The sequence below is a fragment of the Sparus aurata genome, chromosome 8 (genome assembly GCF_900880675.1).
Source record: "Sparus aurata chromosome 8, fSpaAur1.1, whole genome shotgun sequence".
NCBI lineage: Eukaryota > Metazoa > Chordata > Actinopteri > Spariformes > Sparidae > Sparus > Sparus aurata.
In genome coordinates, this window is record NC_044194.1 from 31,395,751 (window position 1) to 31,415,183 (window position 19,433).

Sequence of the window (19,433 nt, forward strand, 5' to 3'; positions counted from 1 at the left end):
GGTTTACTCGGGACAGATTGGAGAAACCAAACTTTGGCAATACGTGTCAGGGCTGAAAAACAAAATAAATGTAAATCTAAAATTTAATTTAATTTAATCATGACGCGCCTAATGTTACAGTTTGCTGAAATGAAAATTGACCTCTTTTGTTTTTTTCCTTTATTTGTTTTTTTTTACTATTATTTGAAAAACAAATAATAAATAATGAATGGTTACAATTAATTCATGGTCAAAATGATTAAAACACATCTTTAGGTATATACTTAGACAGTTATGATGAAAAACATTTAAACTGATATTTGATTAAATACTGTAACTTCTTGTTTTGTCTTTCGACTCCACAGGAAGTAACGGTCCCCAGAAGTTCTGTATAGACAAGGTGGGGAAGGAGACTTGGCTTCCGAGAAGCCACACATGGTAAGCTGCTGCCTCATCTGTTCATGTGGTCAACATTGACTGAGTGATGTCCTTAGAACAGGGTGTCTCTCCTTTCATATGACGTGTTTGTCACTAAGTTACCGCAACAGTGCATAGAGTGCAGATTCAGGTTACTTAAATGTAAATGATCTGTAAATACAGATAAGATCCCTTGTATTTAAACACAGTATGCATGATTTTAGTAGTTCGTATACCTATAGAAAAGAAAACCATTGGCGCGCAGATAGTCAAGGGGTTAAAGAGCGCATGCCACATGCGCAGCGGACCCTGGATGGAGTCTTGGCCAGAGGACCTTTGCTGCATGTCACACCCCCCTCTTTTTCCAATTTCCTGTCTATCCATTGTCAAATAAAGGTGTCTATGCCTGAAAAAAAAAATATTCAAAAAAAAGAGAAAGAAAACCATTTGATATATTAGAATAAATAATTCTTTGGGATAATTTGGGATGCTGAGATTGTGATTAAAATACTGTGATTGTTGCCATACATTATTGTCAATTTCTTTATTTTTCTATTTCTTATTAACTAACTAAGGTTATTTGAATGTTATAAGTAGGCCCTACATGTGGACAACCCTGTACAGTTGTTTGTCTACAGATTGTACTCAGCTGCGCACACAGTTATTATTACTGTTTTTATCTGTATTTTCACATCTCTACGGTACCTGCTATTCAATAGGAATGATTTAAGCAAAAAAAAAACACCAAATTTGAAGTGTTCTTCAAATTTCAAGGCTCTCCCTCTCGTGCTTTTACATGATGCCGAGCAATAAGGGCACTGAAATCTTGAAACAGTTTACATCATAAGAAATGCTCTATTTAACCGGAGCATTTCCAGAGGGAGGAGAGAAATGTGTTCACTATAGACTGGACTGGATTGTTCACATGTGCCACCTGGTGGTTGCTGGTGCACACTGCAGCTAGTGCTAAATCAGAAGGATAGAATTGAAGTCTTGTCTCCTTTTCTGCCGTGTCGCAGCACCTTTAACACTGCGATAATCGCGTCATCTGAAGGGAGAGTCATCTATAAATTTAAGTGACAATCCACAAATCTACAGGTTAACAACTAAAGCTACTCCAGTAAATGGAGAAACTATTGCAGGATTAACAGGCTCATGTAGAAAATCTTGCTACCATGAATAGTATCAAAAACTAGTGTAAAGAATAGTCTAAATCTTGAGGATTAGAATTTGAAACCCAAGGGGATTCAAAGCGCAAAGATTCATGAATACATTGTTGTGTACAGTCTGATCACAAAGAGGAAGGACCAATATTGATCTGTGTCTCTTCCTCACAGCTTCAATCGTCTGGACTTGCCGCCCTACAGAAGCCTAGAGCAGCTCAGAGAGAAGCTCCTGTTCGCCATCGAGGAGACGGAGGGATTCGGACAGGAGTGATGCAGGAAATGGACACAAGATGAATCAAGGAGAAGACTTAATTCAATGGGATTATTTTTGTTCTTAATATTATTATTTTGCATTTGTTAATCACAGGGCTGAGGAATCACCTTGTCATCTATAGCCCCTCACCTAGGGGAGGATCATGTTTGTGAACTGAATCATGGGATGAATTTGGAGAGTGAGACACAAGAACGTAGAAGGAGAGTGTGTACGCTTATCTGTGTGTACATGTGTGTGGTTGCTCAGATTAATGCCATTGTGTATATGCCTATAGATGGTGTGTATGTCTATGCGGGTCTGACAGAAGGGCACATACAGAGAATTATATTTGACTAGAGTCTCACCCCCCACACAAACACCTCAACTCACTGCTTAGAAACGCACCAAAACCCGACAACAGGATCGTTTTAATGTCAGAAACGACTCACAGCAACAGCACAGCAAAAATGCAGTATAACATATCTACCAGAGAGAAATACATTTTTTAACATTTTAAAGTGGCGAGAGTGAAAGAGAGACGGAGAGTGTGGAACAAAGACAGGCAGTGTATGAGTGCGTGAGTGTGTCTATACGACAGACAGAGAGCTGTTATTCAGAACTAGTGCACCTCTGTTACAGAGGCTAGAGAGATGAGATGTGATTTTATTTTTTATTTTTCTGTTACTTGTGAAATTCAGCATTTTTCTCCTGTACATAACTAAAATAAATGAGATTTCAATCTTGAGCTGTGTTGGTGCTTTTTTGTGAGAAATAAGGGGTTAAACTACAACAGGGCATGTTATAGGGACATGATAGTAAGGATAGTTTTGTTTTGTTTGTCCACCAAAATAGCTGACAACTGTGGGAGCAATTATTAGAAAATGGAAGACATACAAGACCACTGATAATCTCCCTCGATCTGGGGCTCCACACAAGATCTCACCCTGTGGGGTCAAAATGATCACAAGAACGGTGAGCAAAAATCCCTGAACCACACGGGGGGACCTAGTGAATGACCTGCAGAGAGCTTGGACCAAAGTAACAAAGGCTACCATCAGTAACACACTACGCCGCCAGGGACTCAAATCCTGCAGTGCCAGACGTGTCCCCCTGCTTAAGCCAGTACATGTCCAGGCCCGTCTGAAGTTTGCTAGAGAGCGTTTGGATGATCCAGAAGAGGATTGGGAGAATGTCATATGGTCAGATGAAACCAAAATAGAACTTTTTGGTAAAAACTCAACTTGTCGTGTTTGGAGGAGAAAGAATGCTGAGTTGCATCAAAATAACACCATACCTACTGTGAAGCATGGGGGTGGAAACATCATGCTTTGGGGCTGTTTTTCTGCAAAGGGACCAGGATGACTGATCCGTGCAAAGGAAAGAATGAATGGGGCCATGTATCGTGAGATTTTGAGTGAAAACCTCCTTCCATCAGAAAAGGCATTGAAGATGAAATGTGGCTGGGTCTTTCAGCATGACAATGATCCCAAACACACCGCCCGGGCAACGAAGGAGTGGCTTCGTAAGAAGCATTTCAAGGTCCTGGAGTAGCCTAGCCAGTCTCCAGATCTCAACCCCACAGAAAATCTTTGGAGGGAGTTGAAAGTCCGTGTTGCCCAGCGACAGCCCCAAAACATCACTGCTCTAGAGGAGATCTGCATGGAGGAATGGGCCAAAATACCAGCAACAGTGTGTGAAAACCTTGTGAAGACTTACAGAAAACATTTTACCTCTGTCATTGCCAACAAAGGGTATATAACAAAGTATTGAGATGAACATTTGTTATTGACCAAATACTTATTTTCCTCCATAATTTGTAAATAAATTCTTTAAAAATCAGACAATGTGATTTTCTGGATTTTTTTTTTTTTTTTCTCATTTTGTCTCTCATAGTTGAGGTATACCTATGATGAAAATTACAGGCCTCTCATCTTTTTAAGTGGGAGAACTTGCACAATTGGTGGCTGACTAAATACTTTTTTGCCCCACTGTAAGTGATGGAATGTAACTAAGTACATTCACTCAAATATCCCACTTAAGTACATTTTTGGGATATTTGTACTTAACTCATATATTCCCATTTTCTGCTACTTTATACTTCTGCTCCACAACATTTTGGAGGTAAAATTGTACTTTTTACTCTGCTCCTTGTATTTGATAACTTCAGTTAATGGTTATTTTGCATACTGAATGTTGCACCAGAGCCAAAGTAGTGCATCCTAGATTTACATAATTCAAAATTGAACAAAAAAACTGCTTCAGATTATTTGAAAAAAATCCAGAACAGATAATCTGATAATCAGACAGGCTGATTATAAATCGACCCATAGTATACAATGTATCAATACATGTTAGTATATGCATAATTTAGTTTAATTGTACTTTGATACTTTAATATATTAATATCAGATACTTGATAAGTATGATACTTTTTCACACTGGCTGAAAGAATAATTTCCTAATAAACCATTTGCTCAGTTACTTTAGTGTTGATGAAGTGTTATTTCATGTTGTTAACCTCATCACAACTCAACAGATTGGAGCTGTTGTTCTAGTGCTGTGAGGCCTCATTCATTCTCATCATATATTGGAGAGAAGGATGACGAATTAAAAAAGGATCAATCATTCCCCTCAGATGTATCAAAACTAGGGCCTGTTTTGAAAATGTAAGAAGGAGAAAGTACAGATACTTGTGTTAAAATTTAGGGAGGAGAAGTAAAAAGATGTAAAATAAAACAACAATCAAGTAAATTACACATACCGGAAAATCTGCTTAAAGCGAAACTCTCGCCAAAAATCGAGCAGCTAACGTGAGTAGTTCAAAAACCTTCTTTTTCAAAATTAATGTGCCCAAAACCGAAACTACGGTAAATCTTAAAAGTGCCTCTTTAGTCGAAATTATGCTTTCACACGAAGGTTTGACTCATATTCAATCCCAAATAAAGCCTCGGTTGCTTTTTGGCGAGAGGTTCGCTTTAACTATGTAACAGAGTAATTGAACTTCATAACTTCCCAGCTGGACAGAGAATGCAAAAAGTAGTATACTTGAAGTTCATTTTATTAAGTATGCTTGAGTATAAGTATAAGTATAGCAAGTATACTATGGACCATGTACTTGTAGCATACTAGAAAGTATACTAATTTAATACTTCTTCGGACTAAATTGGAACTTTTAAAGTTTATAAAAGTATACTTTAAGTATACTTTATAAGGACATTTTAAGTTTACAGAAGTACACTTTCAAGTATACATAAGTACACTCCTCTATATACTACTAGTGTACTAAGTATATACTTCTAGTCCACATTTTAGTTTATTAACATGTAAGTTCAGGGGTAATACCTCAAAGCAAATGTGTGTAGTGAAAAACTAAAATAATTTTTTTTTTATTCTGCTAAATTAAATATAAGCACAACTCAATGACTCAACCTTTTTCTGTACTTACATCAAGATATTGTAAGTATTAGCACTTGTAATGTATCTTTCGAACAAGAGATTCACCATTTATTATCATACATATGCCCACTGTCTAACGGACGGGAGGTCTCTCCCAGAAAACACCCCTTCACTCACGGTGCCAACATTTTTATCATCTTTGTTAATTCAATACAATTTAACCACAGAACAAGGATGTGAATTAACCCGCAACCATCTTACACATCATCTTATTCACAAACACATTCAGGAACCATAATTACACTAACAATTACAGAATACCCAAGAGTCTTTGCGCCACAGTCCACACTATACTAAAGTATAAGTATAAGCTTTAGTATTAAAGTATAAGTCTAAGTATTAATGTACTTAGTCTTAGACTATTCTTTATACTTTTCAGTATAAGCCAAGTATACTTCACTATACTTTTCTTAAGTATATAAAATGTAGAATATAAAAAGTACACTTCAAGTATACTGCCTCAGTTTTAGTATAAAATAAGTATACTTGTAGTACACTTGAATAAACTACTTTTTGCTAAGGGTGAAGATATGTGGATTGAAGTTTTTGCAGTTTCAAAACAAGTCCCCATCTCCTTCACTTGTTCAGGAGAAAGCTGTTTTGCTGTGAAGCTCCAGAAATATTTTGTGGACTATGGAACTTCACACAACTTGAGGTGAGTGGATAATGACTGAATCTTCATTTGTGGGTGGACTGATCCTTTAAAAGAATGACTTTAATCACTTTAATATTTGTAGAGGTTAATATAACTCAATCAGTGAGTGTCCTTTACGCATATTATACAGATTAAAGGTCATATGTATGAAGAAATATTCTCCTCCACCCTTTGATATGTGCACTTGTGTACAAACAAATGGGCCTCTGCATTTTGGGAAAATAATGAAAAAGCTCATACATGATGAATTCTGCATCTGTTTGGACAATAACCAAACAATTAAATGCGTCTATATTTACCTGATCACAGGGTTAAAAAGAACAACCTTTGAACGAGAGAACCTGTCCTCAGTATGTCTTGAGAGCAGCTCAGAAAAACAGCATATTGTTAAAAGTATAGAAACTGACAGTGGATCCAATACACATTTAGATTTAACAGGTGATAGAGTCTGTGGCTGCTGCTACAGATACTGCTACAACTCAAATGTTAATAACACTCATAACTACTCCACAACACATGTTACTATTGATACACATTGTGTGGAATATAGCATAGTATATTTAAGTATCATACAATAGCAAGAACGAATTACTTTTTACTTTTTACTCCTCACTGCATTCATTAAAGAGTGAAGGTGATGATTTAAAGGTTTAAATAAAACTAATAATAATAATAATAATAATAATAATAATAATAGATTTAGTTTATATAGCGCCTTTCAGGGTACCCAAGGGTACCAACCGCCGTTAACACCGCCACCAGCACCGCAGGGAACAGCACCCGGCCTCCGTCCAGAAGCGAACTTGCGTCTGGAGGTCCCATGCACACAGCGGGGGCGACACAGGAGACCCAGAGATCCAGTCCCAGTAAAAATAAATGACTTTATAAGTTTTCTTGAATGTGTGATTTGCATTTCATGATTGGAAGCACTCATACAGTAAGCGTGTATGTTCTTTGTTTAATGCTTTAATGAAGTGGCAGAAGGGCCAATGACAACTTAACATCTCGATGATATTTAAAAGACCTTTATTGTGAAAGTACAGCCTTCCTTGGTTCGGCCCGGAAGTAACTGCCTCGTCTTCTCGAGGGTCCTCCAAGCAGCTCATCCGGCCGAAGCTTGACAACACAGTGCTTAGAATTAGTTGAGCTAACAGTGTAACTATTTAAAATATATTTACCGTTAACTGAAGTTACATTTGTAATGCCCGTCAGCCTCCACTCACACTCACACGGCCCCGTCCGGTGTAATATGGTCAACGCGGATGAAGTCGCCAGGTTGTGCTACGAGCGTTTCAACCAGCTTCCCCGGAGAGGGAAGCCTGAGCCGGGCAGAGAGTGGACCCTGCTGGCCGCTGTGGTCAAAGTCACCCGGTGTGCTAACTCTGACACAGGTTGGACAGCGGAACGAGCTATAGCTGCAACATCCTTTACTGATTTTGCGATGATGTAATGAAAGGAACACATACTACTTTGTCACTAAAAAAACATTCATGAAGTTTGTATCTGTAATGAAATTATGATAGGTCTTCTTAAATTATGACCACATCTGCTGGATCAAAAACATACAAACAGTAATTCTGATATTAGGTAAAAGGTCAGGACTTCGGGAAGACCATTCCAGCGTGATGTAGCCGTTCCTTTACCACTTCTGATGTGTGTTTGGGATCATTGTCCTGTTGGAGCACCCAGCTGCACCCAAGAGCCAATTTTCTGACTGATTATTTTTGGTTTTCCTGAAGATTTTGGAGATAATCCTCCTTGTTCATGATTCCATTTAATATCTTTATCCAGATGCTTTTAATTCATTGCAGACTTTGTTGTTGGTGTTTTTTGGTTGACTCTGGGCCGCCCTGACCAATTGTTTTTCAGCAGCAGGTGATAGTTTGTGTTTTCTTTCTGATCATGGCAGTGACACATCCACTACTGTAGACACATAACTGAGAATTCAAAGCCCATGAAATATGATATGAAAATGTGTTGAATATGAAGATGTTATCCAATGATAAGAAAATGACATTCTAATGAAATGGGTTTTTTTCCTTTTACAGATAAAATGGAGGTTGTCTCTCTGGGAACTGGGACCAAATGTATTGGACGCACTACAATGAGTCCCAAAGGTGTGTGGTCTTGATCGTGGTCCTCAATTTAGCTGCTGAAGAATCATCTTCCATACAAAGAGTATTTATTGGCTGCCCAACCACATAGATTTTCCATCCAGAAAGTATATTTTTTGTATTTTTGATTTCCATATGGGCACAGTTCAATGTGCTGATCACACATGGATTTAAAAAAATGCTGACAATTGAATGTGTCATAATGGACAAGTATCTTCCCTAGAAAGAACTTATTGGGTATCTTTCAGGACCTCAAATCATAACAAAACACTTCTCAACTTGTGGAGAGCACTGATTATAAAAGTCCATTGTCAAAACCATCATTTAAAATATTGTCTTAATTTCTGAAAACAAACATATCAATGTTTTTATTGTTTTTTTTTTATTATTCTCTCATCCATTTAGGTGACGTGCTGAATGATAGTCACGCAGAAGTCATTGCCAGAAGGGGGTGTATCAGGTGTGTAATGGTATTGGACTTTTGAGTGTCCTTAGTAGCTGCCACTGTAACTCCATACTGTCAGTTGAACGTACAATATGAGCTTAAACTCTAAGCGGCTTGTGTGTGAAACTGCAGGTACCTGATCCAGGAGCTGCACAGAGCTGTGAGTTGCAGGGACAGCTCTGTGTTTTGTCCGGCAGATCAGCAGGGCAAGTGGAAGCTTCAGGCGGGAGTTTCCTTCCTCTTCTTCACCAGTCACACTCCCTGTGAGTCCAGTATGCTCCCAGTGTACCTGACTGGCTGTCTGTGTCACAATATTTGTTTAATGGGGCCACCAGTTATTTAAATCAAGCTCTGTATTTTGTCATGTACAACTGTGTTGCACTTTAGATATGTTTATTTTTTCTGTGGAGTATTGAAAGATTTATCCGTGAACGCTGAGTTTTTTTTGTCTTCTTTTTAATCTTTGTTGCAACCGGGCACATATGACCAGGATCTTTACATCTTTGTTCGCAGTTTCTGTTTATTGCAATTACTAAAAAGAAGAGACTTTAAGTCTGCCATGTTGATGTAGGTTCTGTACCAGGGACTTTTAATTTTAATTAAAAGACAATCTTAGTACCAAAATATCAGTAGAGCTGCAACGATTAGTACGATTAAGATATTAGCCAGTTGGAAGAAAATGACTCGCCAACTGTTTTGATTGTCAGTTGATCCCTTCAGGCATTTCCAAGCATAATTGCCAAACATTTTCTGATCCCAGACTTTTCTTTGTAATTTATGATAGTAGTGAGGAGTCTTTGGGTTTTGAACAGTTGTTTTATGACATTTTATCGATTAAACAACTAATCGATTAATTTTTAAAATAATCTGAAGAATACTCAATATTGAAAATAATCGTCTGTTGCATCCCTAAATATCCATATCTCATCCTTCACAAAGGTATTGCTCAACTCTGTTGCCATGTCAGTCGTTTGACAAGGAATCCAAAATCAGTCTAAAAAGTCCTGTGTGTTACCAGGTGGTGACGCCTCCATCATCCCTATGACTGACAGTCAGTCTCAACCCTGCCCTCCCGTCACATCTGTAAAGGAACATGGAGAAACCGATGGAGGAGGAGACCTGAAGAGGAAAGCAGAGGAACCAGGTGAAGGGAAGAACACTAAACTGCCACGTATTGAGGAACAGGAGATGGAGGGAGAGGACAGAGGAGACCCAAATCAATACTTCTGTTCAAATTCATCCAGAACCAACGCTCTATCACAGAGTCCTGCTGCAGAATCGCCTGCAACTGTCTTACAAGATGCAGCACGTCTTGATATAAGAAGTAGAGGCCCCTCCGACAGTGCTGGACTGCACCCACAGGTCCCAGACATTCACAGAACGGGTGCCAAGTGTGTTCCGGGTGGCCCAGCGGACCCTCTACACCCTGGCGTAGGGTACCACAGTGCAGGGGTGCTCAGGGTGAAGCCTGGTCGGGGAGAGCCAACTTTGTCCCTCTCCTGCAGTGACAAGATGGCCAGCTGGGGGGTGCTGGGCTTCCAGGGCGCACTGCTGTCCCACTACCTACAGGAGGCGCTCTATTTCAGCACTGTGGTGGTTGGCAAGTGTCCATACAGCCAAGAAGTGATGCACAGAGCTTTGGTCACAAGGTGAAGAGAAATGAGCCAACTAATGAATATAATTTTAAATGCGATATCTTTGAGTTTGATAGTGCCGATCAGTGGGCTTTGGGAAATTACTGTTATTGATTATTAGACTCTGTTTGACTCCGGATTAGAAACTTGTGAAAGTTTTCACAAGGCCGGAAAAAGAGCCATATAAGATCGTCGTGATAGTTCTGTGAATACTTTCTCAGGACTCAATTTTTAAAACTGCTGTAATTCGTTTTTGACCACTATGGGGCAGCAGAACAGGCTGTCCACAACATGTTGACCATACAGGGCTGGTGTGGTGAATGTGTTGGCAAACAGCTGCAGATCCAGCAGACACAGGGCAACACTAGTATTCATTTATCTAGTAAGTAAGGGAAAGTCTTTGTGCACTGCCAGGAACAAGCAACTTTGTACTGCAGGAGTCACATGTATAAAATCATGTGTGAGTGTTTTTCAAGGATATATGGTCCACAGAGCAACACAGACCAGCAACACAGACCAGCAACACAGACCAGCAACATAGACCAGCAACATAGACCAGCAACATAGACCAGCAGATGATATGACGGGAAATGTTAGAACTACAAACCAAATAACTATGTATGGATGGTGTAAATACAGTAGAAAAGCTAAATATTTGATATTAGGCCTTGAATACTGGATGACCATAGTACATCATTATGCCAATACACTGGTTTTCTGATGATAATGGCTTTTTGTCATAAATTGGATATTAGAGTTTTCCATCATGTGAAGGAAGATCCAAATGTAGCAGTTAAGAATTTGAGTTTATTTTTATAAAAATGTTCAGATGCCAGTTATCATCACTTTCACCAGCTTCATAAGCCTCAATATGAGTCCTGTGTGAGAAATCCACAATACATCATCAGTCACTGTTACTTTGAATAAAATCCTCTTGTACTTCCCAGGTGCACCCATGTGTCCGGCCTCCCGGCTGGTTTCTCTGTGTTTCCACCTGTGTTGCTCCAGTCCAGCCTGGAGTTCTCCTTCAGCCAGGGCCAGACTGAGCTTCGACATAAGGACGGACAGGGTCGGATCTCCCCCTGTGGGGCAGGTAGGATTGTCTTTCAACATCCATGTTGTAATTATGATAGGAACCTGAAAGATACAACAGATTTTGTGCCTGAATACCAAACAAATTCAGCCCAGTCACATCAGACGAAGTCCTAGCTCAAGGTTATTGAAGTCATTGCAAGGAACTCGTTTTTTGTTGATTCTGGCCCCTGTGGACAAAAGTGGTAGTGTTTCTCACCTTGTTCCTAAAGATCTCAATCTGCTAGCACGTGAATTTGTTTTGAAAGTGAATGAAAGAAAGACGCAGCATATATTCAATACTTGTTCAGTTTTTAAACATAGCTGTTTGAAGAATGCATACCAGTGAGGTTTCTAGTTGTGCCTATGTAAGACTGTAGTGTTCCTGCACTATTAAACATTTATTTAATTTTATGATTTATATACTCGGATAAGTTGGAATCTGACCTGCTGAAGAATAACTATGGTAACCCTACAGAAAAAGCCAATCTTCACTCTTTTGTGTTTATGTAAGTCTTATAGAGGCATCAGTTTTAAATTTAAACTGTATCACACCAGGCTAAAGGCTCCTTTTAGTGTGTTTAAGATGTGATATTATGTTACATAGTCATTGTCAATCTCAAAACTGTGATTTAACCCGTATGACTTTCACTCTGAACTGATTCAACCGTCTGAGGACGTGAACACTCACAAGTAAACCACAGAATCTTGTCCACTGATCCCATGTGGATGGTGGAGATAATCAAAACCAGCATGGCGTGTTTCACAACATGTTTTACAGATGTCAGTTTGCAGAGTTAGCTTTTGAATACTCTCCTCTTTTCTCCTGAAGACCTGGCACTGATATTGTGAGAGCTTATAACTGTTAGTGAACTGAAGTGTATTTTTAAGGATCTGGGAGAATAGAGCTCTTTGTCTGCTTTGGTTTAATTGTTTTTACTGTTGTGAGTTTCTGAAATATTTTTTCTTTTGCACAGTGTGACCGTTGCCTTGTCTCTTAATGCTGTTTGTATTTGTTATTACATAACAATGTCATAATGCTGCCCCCTTGGTGAGGGGCTGGTTCTTCTAAGCAAGTCCAACCAAGTCTGATGCTCTTTGGGTCGCCTGTCTTCACTGACCCAAACATTGGTCATTGTGGATGACTGGTAGCTGGTTATCAACCGACTGTAATGGTATTCAGTAGCTTCATGTATTAACACTGTCAAGAATTAAAGAGTCCCACCACGTATGATGTACGTGATGTGTGAACTTAGTATTTATCACCCACACGGGATCCTCTAGGAATGACGACTGTGTGTCTCCAGTGATCTGATTGGTCGTTAGTTGGTCAGGTATAAGATTTACCGTAATTTCGTTTTCAGGCAAGCTCATTTTCAGTGGTGTGCAGGGGCACTCTGACACTAGCATCAAAATCGCTATTTTTAAAACACTAAGAAGACTCGACACAACATGAAACTTTGCTCGTAGTATCACCAGGGTCTCTACACATGAACACGAGCATTGATAACATTGTTTGTGTACACAGTTTACTAAAAACAAGGTTTTTGGACAACTCACATTAGCAGTAGCACCTCCGGCGCGCCGCCGTCATGGCAGACAAAAAATGTCGTTCCCCGAGTGCGACCTAAAGGCCCCCACGCACCGCCCAGACGTCCAACTGCCTTATCCGACCACTCTCCGACCACTACGTTGCCTCTTGTCTGACCCGTTCGGCAGAAAAGTTGCATTGAACACACCGCTTCCACGTGCTGCCTACGCCACAGTAGCGTGTACGTTCTTAGGTAGGAGGTCCACCGTTACTCTCCTGCCTGTTAGGTCGCACTCGGGGATCGACACTTTTTGTCTGCTATGACAGCGGCGCGCTGGAGATCCAGCTCCATCGGTGAGTAGTTCACAAACCTTCTTTTTAGTAAACTCTGCGTCCACAAACAATGTTCTCATTGCTCGTGTTCATGTGTAGGGACCCTGGTGACAAAGTTTCATGTTGTGTCGAGCCTTCTTAGTGTTTTGAAAATAGCAATTTTGATGCTAGCATCAGAGTGCCCCTGCATCCCAATGAAAATTAGCTTGCCCGAAAACTAAACTACGGTAAATCTTAAAAGTGGCTCTTTCGTCGTAATTATGCTTTTACACGAAGGTTTGACTCGTATTCAATCACAAATAAAGCCTCGGTTGCTTTTTGGCGAGAGTTTCACTTTAAGCCTTTCATTTCCAGGTAAATGTCACGGTATTTCACAGCATACCAGACTTTGTCTATCTGGAGTCTGTGTTGACTTTCCTGTACTGATGCACCAGTAGGGATGCGTTTTAAGTCATCCGGCAGTGATTGGTTGAGTATGGTGGAGGCTTCCATGTCATGAGCATTTGACAGTGTTTGTGTGATGACTTTTACTGCTGAAACGGCGAAATAAGTTCTGCACAGCGTGTTCAAGCTGACAGATACACAGCTAACTGGCAAGGCTCACTTCATGGTACAGGCCCCAGGTCTCTTACCTGGTTTGATGAACAGCTATTTACCTGTATGGGTTGATTGGTGAGGTCACTGGAAAGATGATCCCACCTTATAAAAGTACCCACATAGAGGACATGTATATCAGACACATTGCTGCTATTTCACTTTGAATTAGAAGAAAGTCCCAAAAAGAAAGCTACAGCTGCACTGTTGGCCACATTTGTTTGTTTGGTATCCTGTTCGGTAGCTGAAATTTGTTTCTCACACATATATCTATTTTTTCTTCTCTCTTCTGGGGTTTGCAATTCTAGATTATTCAAGTCCTTCTTAATTGCAGCATACCTCATTTTAGGGGAGACGCATGCATCATAAAGTTGGCTCTATGTAGAAAAACCAAGATCATTAACTGTTGTTCACTTTGTTACTGAGTTCCCAGAAGTCTCCCAGCAGAGTCATCAGGGCTTCTAATTTCTTACATTATGAGTTACGAATTCATAATAAAAAGTAGTGAAGTATTTATATTGTGATTTTTTTTTGGGGGGGGGGGGGTATTTGAGTGTCTTTAGTAAATACAATCCACATGTGTTACAGCTATCAGCTGGTGTAATGTGACTGAGCAGCCAATAGATGTCACTGCCAATGGCTACAAACATGGAGTCACCAAGAAGGCTCTAGGCACAGCTAAAGCCAGGTAGAGCCAACAAACACTCATCATAAATGACAATATAAATGATGCTGTGTGTCATCACTATATATTAATCATGTATTCCAAATGTAAGTGACAGATATGCATGTTTGTTTGTCTTCAGGTCTCTTCTGTGTAAACTGGAGCTTTTCCACGTCTTTCTGTCTCTGGTATCGGCCACTGACCCTTCAGCACTTCCCAGCTCTCTCAGGTAACAGACAATAGGCTCTTTGACGATCTCTCTGTGGTTTTAAACATCTGATCAACATAAAACGCTCACGAAGATCCCCAAACCATGCCTGGCTTTCATCAGTTGTCCTTTTTGGTAACTCTTATCTCATCTGCTCCTGAAGCATTCCGAATTGACGGCAGTGAGGCAAATAATATATCACAGTCACAACATTAGAAAGACTAAGTGTAACTGGTATTAGCATGCATAGGTTTATGTTTTAAGGGTCTGGTGTTTTTCTTCTAGGAGAACTCATTTAAAGGAACTATTCACACACAAAGTAGAAATTCAGTCATAATCTACTCACCTGACAGAAAGTCAGGTGAAGGTTCGTAGTCCATAAAAGGTTTAATGGGCTTAAAACAGAATTGCAGCATTCTCCTAAACAACTGAAGCAGCTGGAGGCTTGTTTTGAAACGTTAAAAGTAACAACCATGAGCAAAAAATGTTTTTTGATTTTTTTGCTATGAAGCTCCAGAAATGTTTCATGGACTACGAATTTTCCATTGGCATTGGGGAGTAGATAATGACTGAATTTTGTATTTTTTGGATGACCTGTTCCTTTAATGAATGCGTTGAAAGCTTCAATCAAGTCACAGAAATATCTGAATAATTGAAAAAACTCAAGAGAACACAGAGTAATGAAGAACTCATGAGTTATGTCTGTTTTTTTTGTACTTGACCACACCATTTCCAAGTTAGTCCTTTCCTAAGAGTATAGGGTGTCACATAGCTTGCTGAGATTACACCAAAAATTGTGTGTGTGTGTGTATACGCGCGCTGTGGTGTTCACTGTGTGTCTTTGTATGTGACATTAGTGCTCACATTTCAATGTTCGTGCGTGTGTGTGTGTGTGCGCACGCGCACGCGCGCGTGTGTGGCTGAGAAACGGAAAACAGTGGTCCCTTTGTTTTATCAGCATTTTAGCAGATAACCTGATCCCAGCCCAGTCCATCCCAGCCAACACACAGGTCCACTGAACACCGAACACACACACACACACACACACACACAGAGTTATTCACCCAACTACACCATTACAACATTATCTGCAATGACAATGGTATGTCTGGTGACAAGAGATAACTGTGGGATCAGGGAGAGGCCACTTGTCTGAGTTCTGTTTCTGACAGGACATCAATCTTTAAGTTGAATCAGTCGGCTACTCGACATCCAAACTGCACCACATAATCTGCATGAGAGTTACTCACTTACTAAACCCACTTACTTGTGGGGATCTTAGATTTATTATTATATTATTTGTTAATGCATTGCAATATATTTTGACTGTAACTATTCTCATAAGCACTTCATAAATGCTAGGACTGGCCAATAAAATGACCAAATACCTTGATATCAACTTTGTATGAGTGACTGTTACATGATACTGATATATTGATATTGACACAGTGAGATTTTTTATTAAAAAACATCAGTAATGTGAATTACAGTGACTTAGCTGGTAAAGAACAGTGTTAGACAAGTCTGGTAAGTTTAGAAAATGAAAACACTTGACTGCAGCCTTTCAAACCAGGAACAGACAACACTTTTGCCATATCACCATATAATGAAATCCAAAATCTAAGAACATACTTAGTCTAATATCAGGACAACAATATACACATCAGTCACAACATTAAAACAACCAAGTTAGTGTTGTGCATGCTCTCCTTGTGCTGCCAGAACAGCTCTGAATTGTCAAGGAATTGTCGTAAGACCTCGGGGGGTGTCCTGTGGTATCTGGGCCTGGGACTTTTGTGGTGGATCCTTTGGGTCCTGTGTGTTGGGGGATGGGGCCTCCATGGATCAGATTTGTTTCAGCGCATCCCACAGAGGCTCATTCAGATTAGGATCTGGGGGCCAATTCGGAGGCCCGGTCAACACAAATTGGTGCAAATGTGGATAAAGGGACGGGTCTGGGAATTTTTTGCTCCCTTTCTTTAACATTGTGAGATAATGTGTTTTGCCTGTTGTGATGGCTGCCTCTCTCTCTTCTCTGCCGCTTCATGCCTCTTCTGTCTCCTCTTGTCTCAGAGTCAAAGTCAGACCTGCTGTAAATCACCTCTGTACTGTATCCACGGTCTTCAAACTGGCTTCCGTCAGTCTTTTAGGCATTGGGCAGTCGCAGCTGTGTTTACTCTCAGGCTGCTAAACCTGGTTGAGCTGAGCCATGTTGCCCATGGTGACTCCCCTGTGATCTGAAGCAAACACTCCAGCCACCGGCTGCATGGCTAAATAACCTTACAAGCTACAGCCAAGGATAGCTAGCAAAGGGTAGCTGATACTCCGGTGATACGCTGCCCCCCATGTTTTTAGAGCTATCTCCAAATTCTATACCTTGCGAGGCAGCTGGATTTGCAGGTATGTAACTTCAGCAATCTGTTTTGCCAGGCTTTAAGCTGTAGACTTGTGGTTGGTCAAAGGTTGATCAGGCCAATAAGCGTCCTTTGAAGAATTGGAGGCAGCAGATGCAGGCAGACTTTAGATGTGATTACAGCGAGAAGTAACTGCTAGCTTGTAAACGATGGCAGCCCCAAGGTTAGCGTGGATGCTGCCATAGTGGCAGGTTTATCAGAACTGGACAACATTTCCTCATTCGAGGAAGAACAGCACTGAAGGCTTTTCTTGATGGAAATTATGTTTTCCAAATGGCTTCAGTTAGAGTTTGACTGAGCAACTGGCACAGCTGTTAGACCTCTTGTATTGTTGATCTGGTTGGTTAAAGTTAGCCTGTGACAGACAGACAGGTTCATGCAGTTACCTTCGAAGTATTTTTTAATGTGCCTGCCCTTTTCCAAACAGTTCCTTGCAGCTCCTTTCCAGATGGATTTGTGAAACTAACCATCTGCCATGTCAGGTTTCCAAGTTCTGGCCATGTCTTACAAATTACACATTTTAAATAATCGTGTAAACATTATGTATACACGTGTAATCATTAACTGGGTTCCCACTCATACTTTTCTGTGTTTATCTCTTCAGGAGAACAGAATTGCAGACCTACTGGGACTACAAGCAGGCATCTGAGTCATACCAGCAGGCCTGGCAGCAGTTCCACAGCCAGGCGTTCCCTCTGTGGCCCCGGAGTGACAGAGCTCTCCTTCTCTTCCACTGAAAGCACACTCTCTCCAGCTGAAATATCATTATCAAGGTTGATGAAGAAGTGGTTTTGTTGAAGCAAGAACCATGAGGTCACAGGTCAAATGAAATGCTGGTCTGTATTGTATTGTTTTTCCTACAGCCTGTGAAACACACATTTCAAACTAAAGATGGCAGTAACATACTGGTGAATAAGAAACACTCTGAGTCATTTTCATGATGTCACATTTTTAATAAAAGGACAAACACTTGACTAAGTTCGAGAGTCTTCATTTCCTAACCTCTGTTGGGTCAGCTGGTCAATCTGGGTAAATATTATTTGACTATATTTGACTCTCCATAGTCCAGGATGTGACTGCTTGCAACAGCAGGACACCCAGCTCTGTCATGCTGTTCAGAGGTCGATGACCCCTCCTCAGTGTCCTCAGATGATGCTTTTATTTTCACAATGTGTGTAACATGCTGTGTTAGATTCCCTGTCCTTGTTTGAACACTCTCCCATAGTGTATTCCTCCCACTAGCATTCTGCACAGTTATGATTGTACATGTACTGATCAGCCAAAACATTAAAACCACTGACAGGTGAACTGAATGTCATTGACCGTATGTCTTTATAGTGCAGTGTTCTGCTGGGAATCCCTGGGTCCTAGTACTGTGGGTGTTCTTTTAACACCTAACAACCATCTTAATTCTGGCTGAGTCCTGTGGGTTTTAAGGGGGAACCTCCATAGATTGGACTTAGGGGTGTGCTTGTTTTGCAGTGGAGTCTAGATGGGTGTAATGTGTCAAACAACATCCCCCTAAATACCTGGACCCAAGGTTTCCCAGCAGAACATCATATTATCATATTAAGTTCTAGTGTCAGTGGTTTTAATGCTTTGGCTGATTGGTGTATGTCTCTATTCACCCTGTGATGACCAGTAAACTTGAGCAGGGTGTTCTTAGTGTGTGTGAGAACAGATTTCAGTCCTCTTGGAAACCTAACTCACTCATACAACAGACAAAGAATACATTGAACCTGCACATTTCTGCACAACAGTCAGGTGGTTTATTGAAGTCCAGACACTGAATCAGTGCAGGGAGTGAGGATCATTGGCATTACTGCTTTAGGTCAGCAGATTGCAGGAACAAGTAACAACCCAATTGCTGCTAATACTGAACAGCATGTTGCTGGTTATGACCATGAAGTCTTACATTGTGTATTTAATACCATTGTCAGTCAAATGCTGTAGAGATTTTTCAAAGTTGGGGGGGGGTCTTGGTTTTAGCTGTGACCAACGCCTCTAAAGATTGCTCTTTTTTTCGATCGCTCCACAAAAAATGCCAACTGGAAAAAGGGGATCTGAAGTGTCCTATAACAAAAAGGCATGTGACTTACAAAACAGAATCACGTTACAGCAGCTCTATATCTCATTCTGTTCGTCCATCAGTTCAGTGGTAAACAAAATTGTCCCAACCTTCAAGTGATTTTCTGTCCATGAGACTAAATAAATTCGATGGTGGTCAAGTATTAGAAAACTAACAATTTTGACTTGATAAGGACACTAGATGAAAAGCTAGTGGATCAACAAAGTGAATACAGTTCATCTTTCAGTTTATATGAAACAAGTTTGATCAAATATTGGTTGAGATGTTGTACTCTGGACCAAAGAAGTGAACCGAGTACAAGTGACAGTTGTGTGCTCGCATGTGTCAAAACTTTTAAGATGTTGCTCAACAGCACTTCCAATGCAGCACACAGTACCTTTAATTTGATGAAGTTAAAGAATATTGACATA

The 19,433-nt window shown here is 40.3% G+C and overlaps 2 protein-coding genes across 6 annotated transcripts in view; both read left to right on the forward strand.

The window, feature by feature from the left end:
- Window positions 1–2,560, forward strand: part of wwp2 (WW domain containing E3 ubiquitin protein ligase 2) — a 72,433-nt gene extending 69,873 nt beyond the window's left edge. For all 4 annotated transcript variants that reach the window (XM_030425639.1, XM_030425641.1, XM_030425640.1 and 1 more), the window contains 2 exons: window positions 345–417; window positions 1,734–2,560. In XM_030425639.1, coding sequence (XP_030281499.1) covers window positions 345–417; window positions 1,734–1,833 — 173 coding nt within the window. In that variant the 3' untranslated portion in view covers window positions 1,834–2,560. The remainder of the gene's footprint in view (window positions 1–344; window positions 418–1,733) is intronic.
- Window positions 2,561–6,990: 4,430 nt separating this feature from the next.
- On the forward strand, window positions 6,991–17,912 carry adat1 (adenosine deaminase tRNA specific 1). 2 transcript variants are annotated; one of them, XM_030425755.1, is made up of 9 exons: window positions 6,991–7,317; window positions 7,975–8,043; window positions 8,446–8,500; window positions 8,618–8,748; window positions 9,504–10,134; window positions 11,067–11,212; window positions 14,237–14,336; window positions 14,455–14,541; window positions 17,539–17,912. In XM_030425755.1, exons 1-9 carry the CDS (start codon window positions 7,128–7,130, stop codon window positions 17,669–17,671), a joined length of 1,542 nt encoding a protein of 513 aa, XP_030281615.1. In that variant the 5' UTR covers window positions 6,991–7,127; the 3' UTR covers window positions 17,672–17,912. The 2 variants fall into 2 exon arrangements, with proteins under 2 accessions (XP_030281615.1, XP_030281616.1); XM_030425756.1 differs by lacking the exon at window positions 6,991–7,317 and adding an exon at window positions 7,487–7,801.
- Window positions 17,913–19,433: the final 1,521 nt, after the last annotated feature.

Excerpts from the sequence above, each read along its gene's own strand:
- adat1 (XM_030425755.1), top strand. The coding sequence starts at position 7,128 with ATGCCCGTCAGCCTCCACTCACACTCACACGGCCCCGTCCGGTGTAAT. Across the intron at positions 8,501-8,617 it reads GCCAGAAGGGGGTGTATCAG|GTACCTGATCCAGGAGCTGC; the intron begins GTGTGTAATGGT and ends GTGAAACTGCAG. Across the intron at positions 8,749-9,503 it reads CTTCACCAGTCACACTCCCT|GTGGTGACGCCTCCATCATC; the intron begins GTGAGTCCAGTA and ends GTGTGTTACCAG.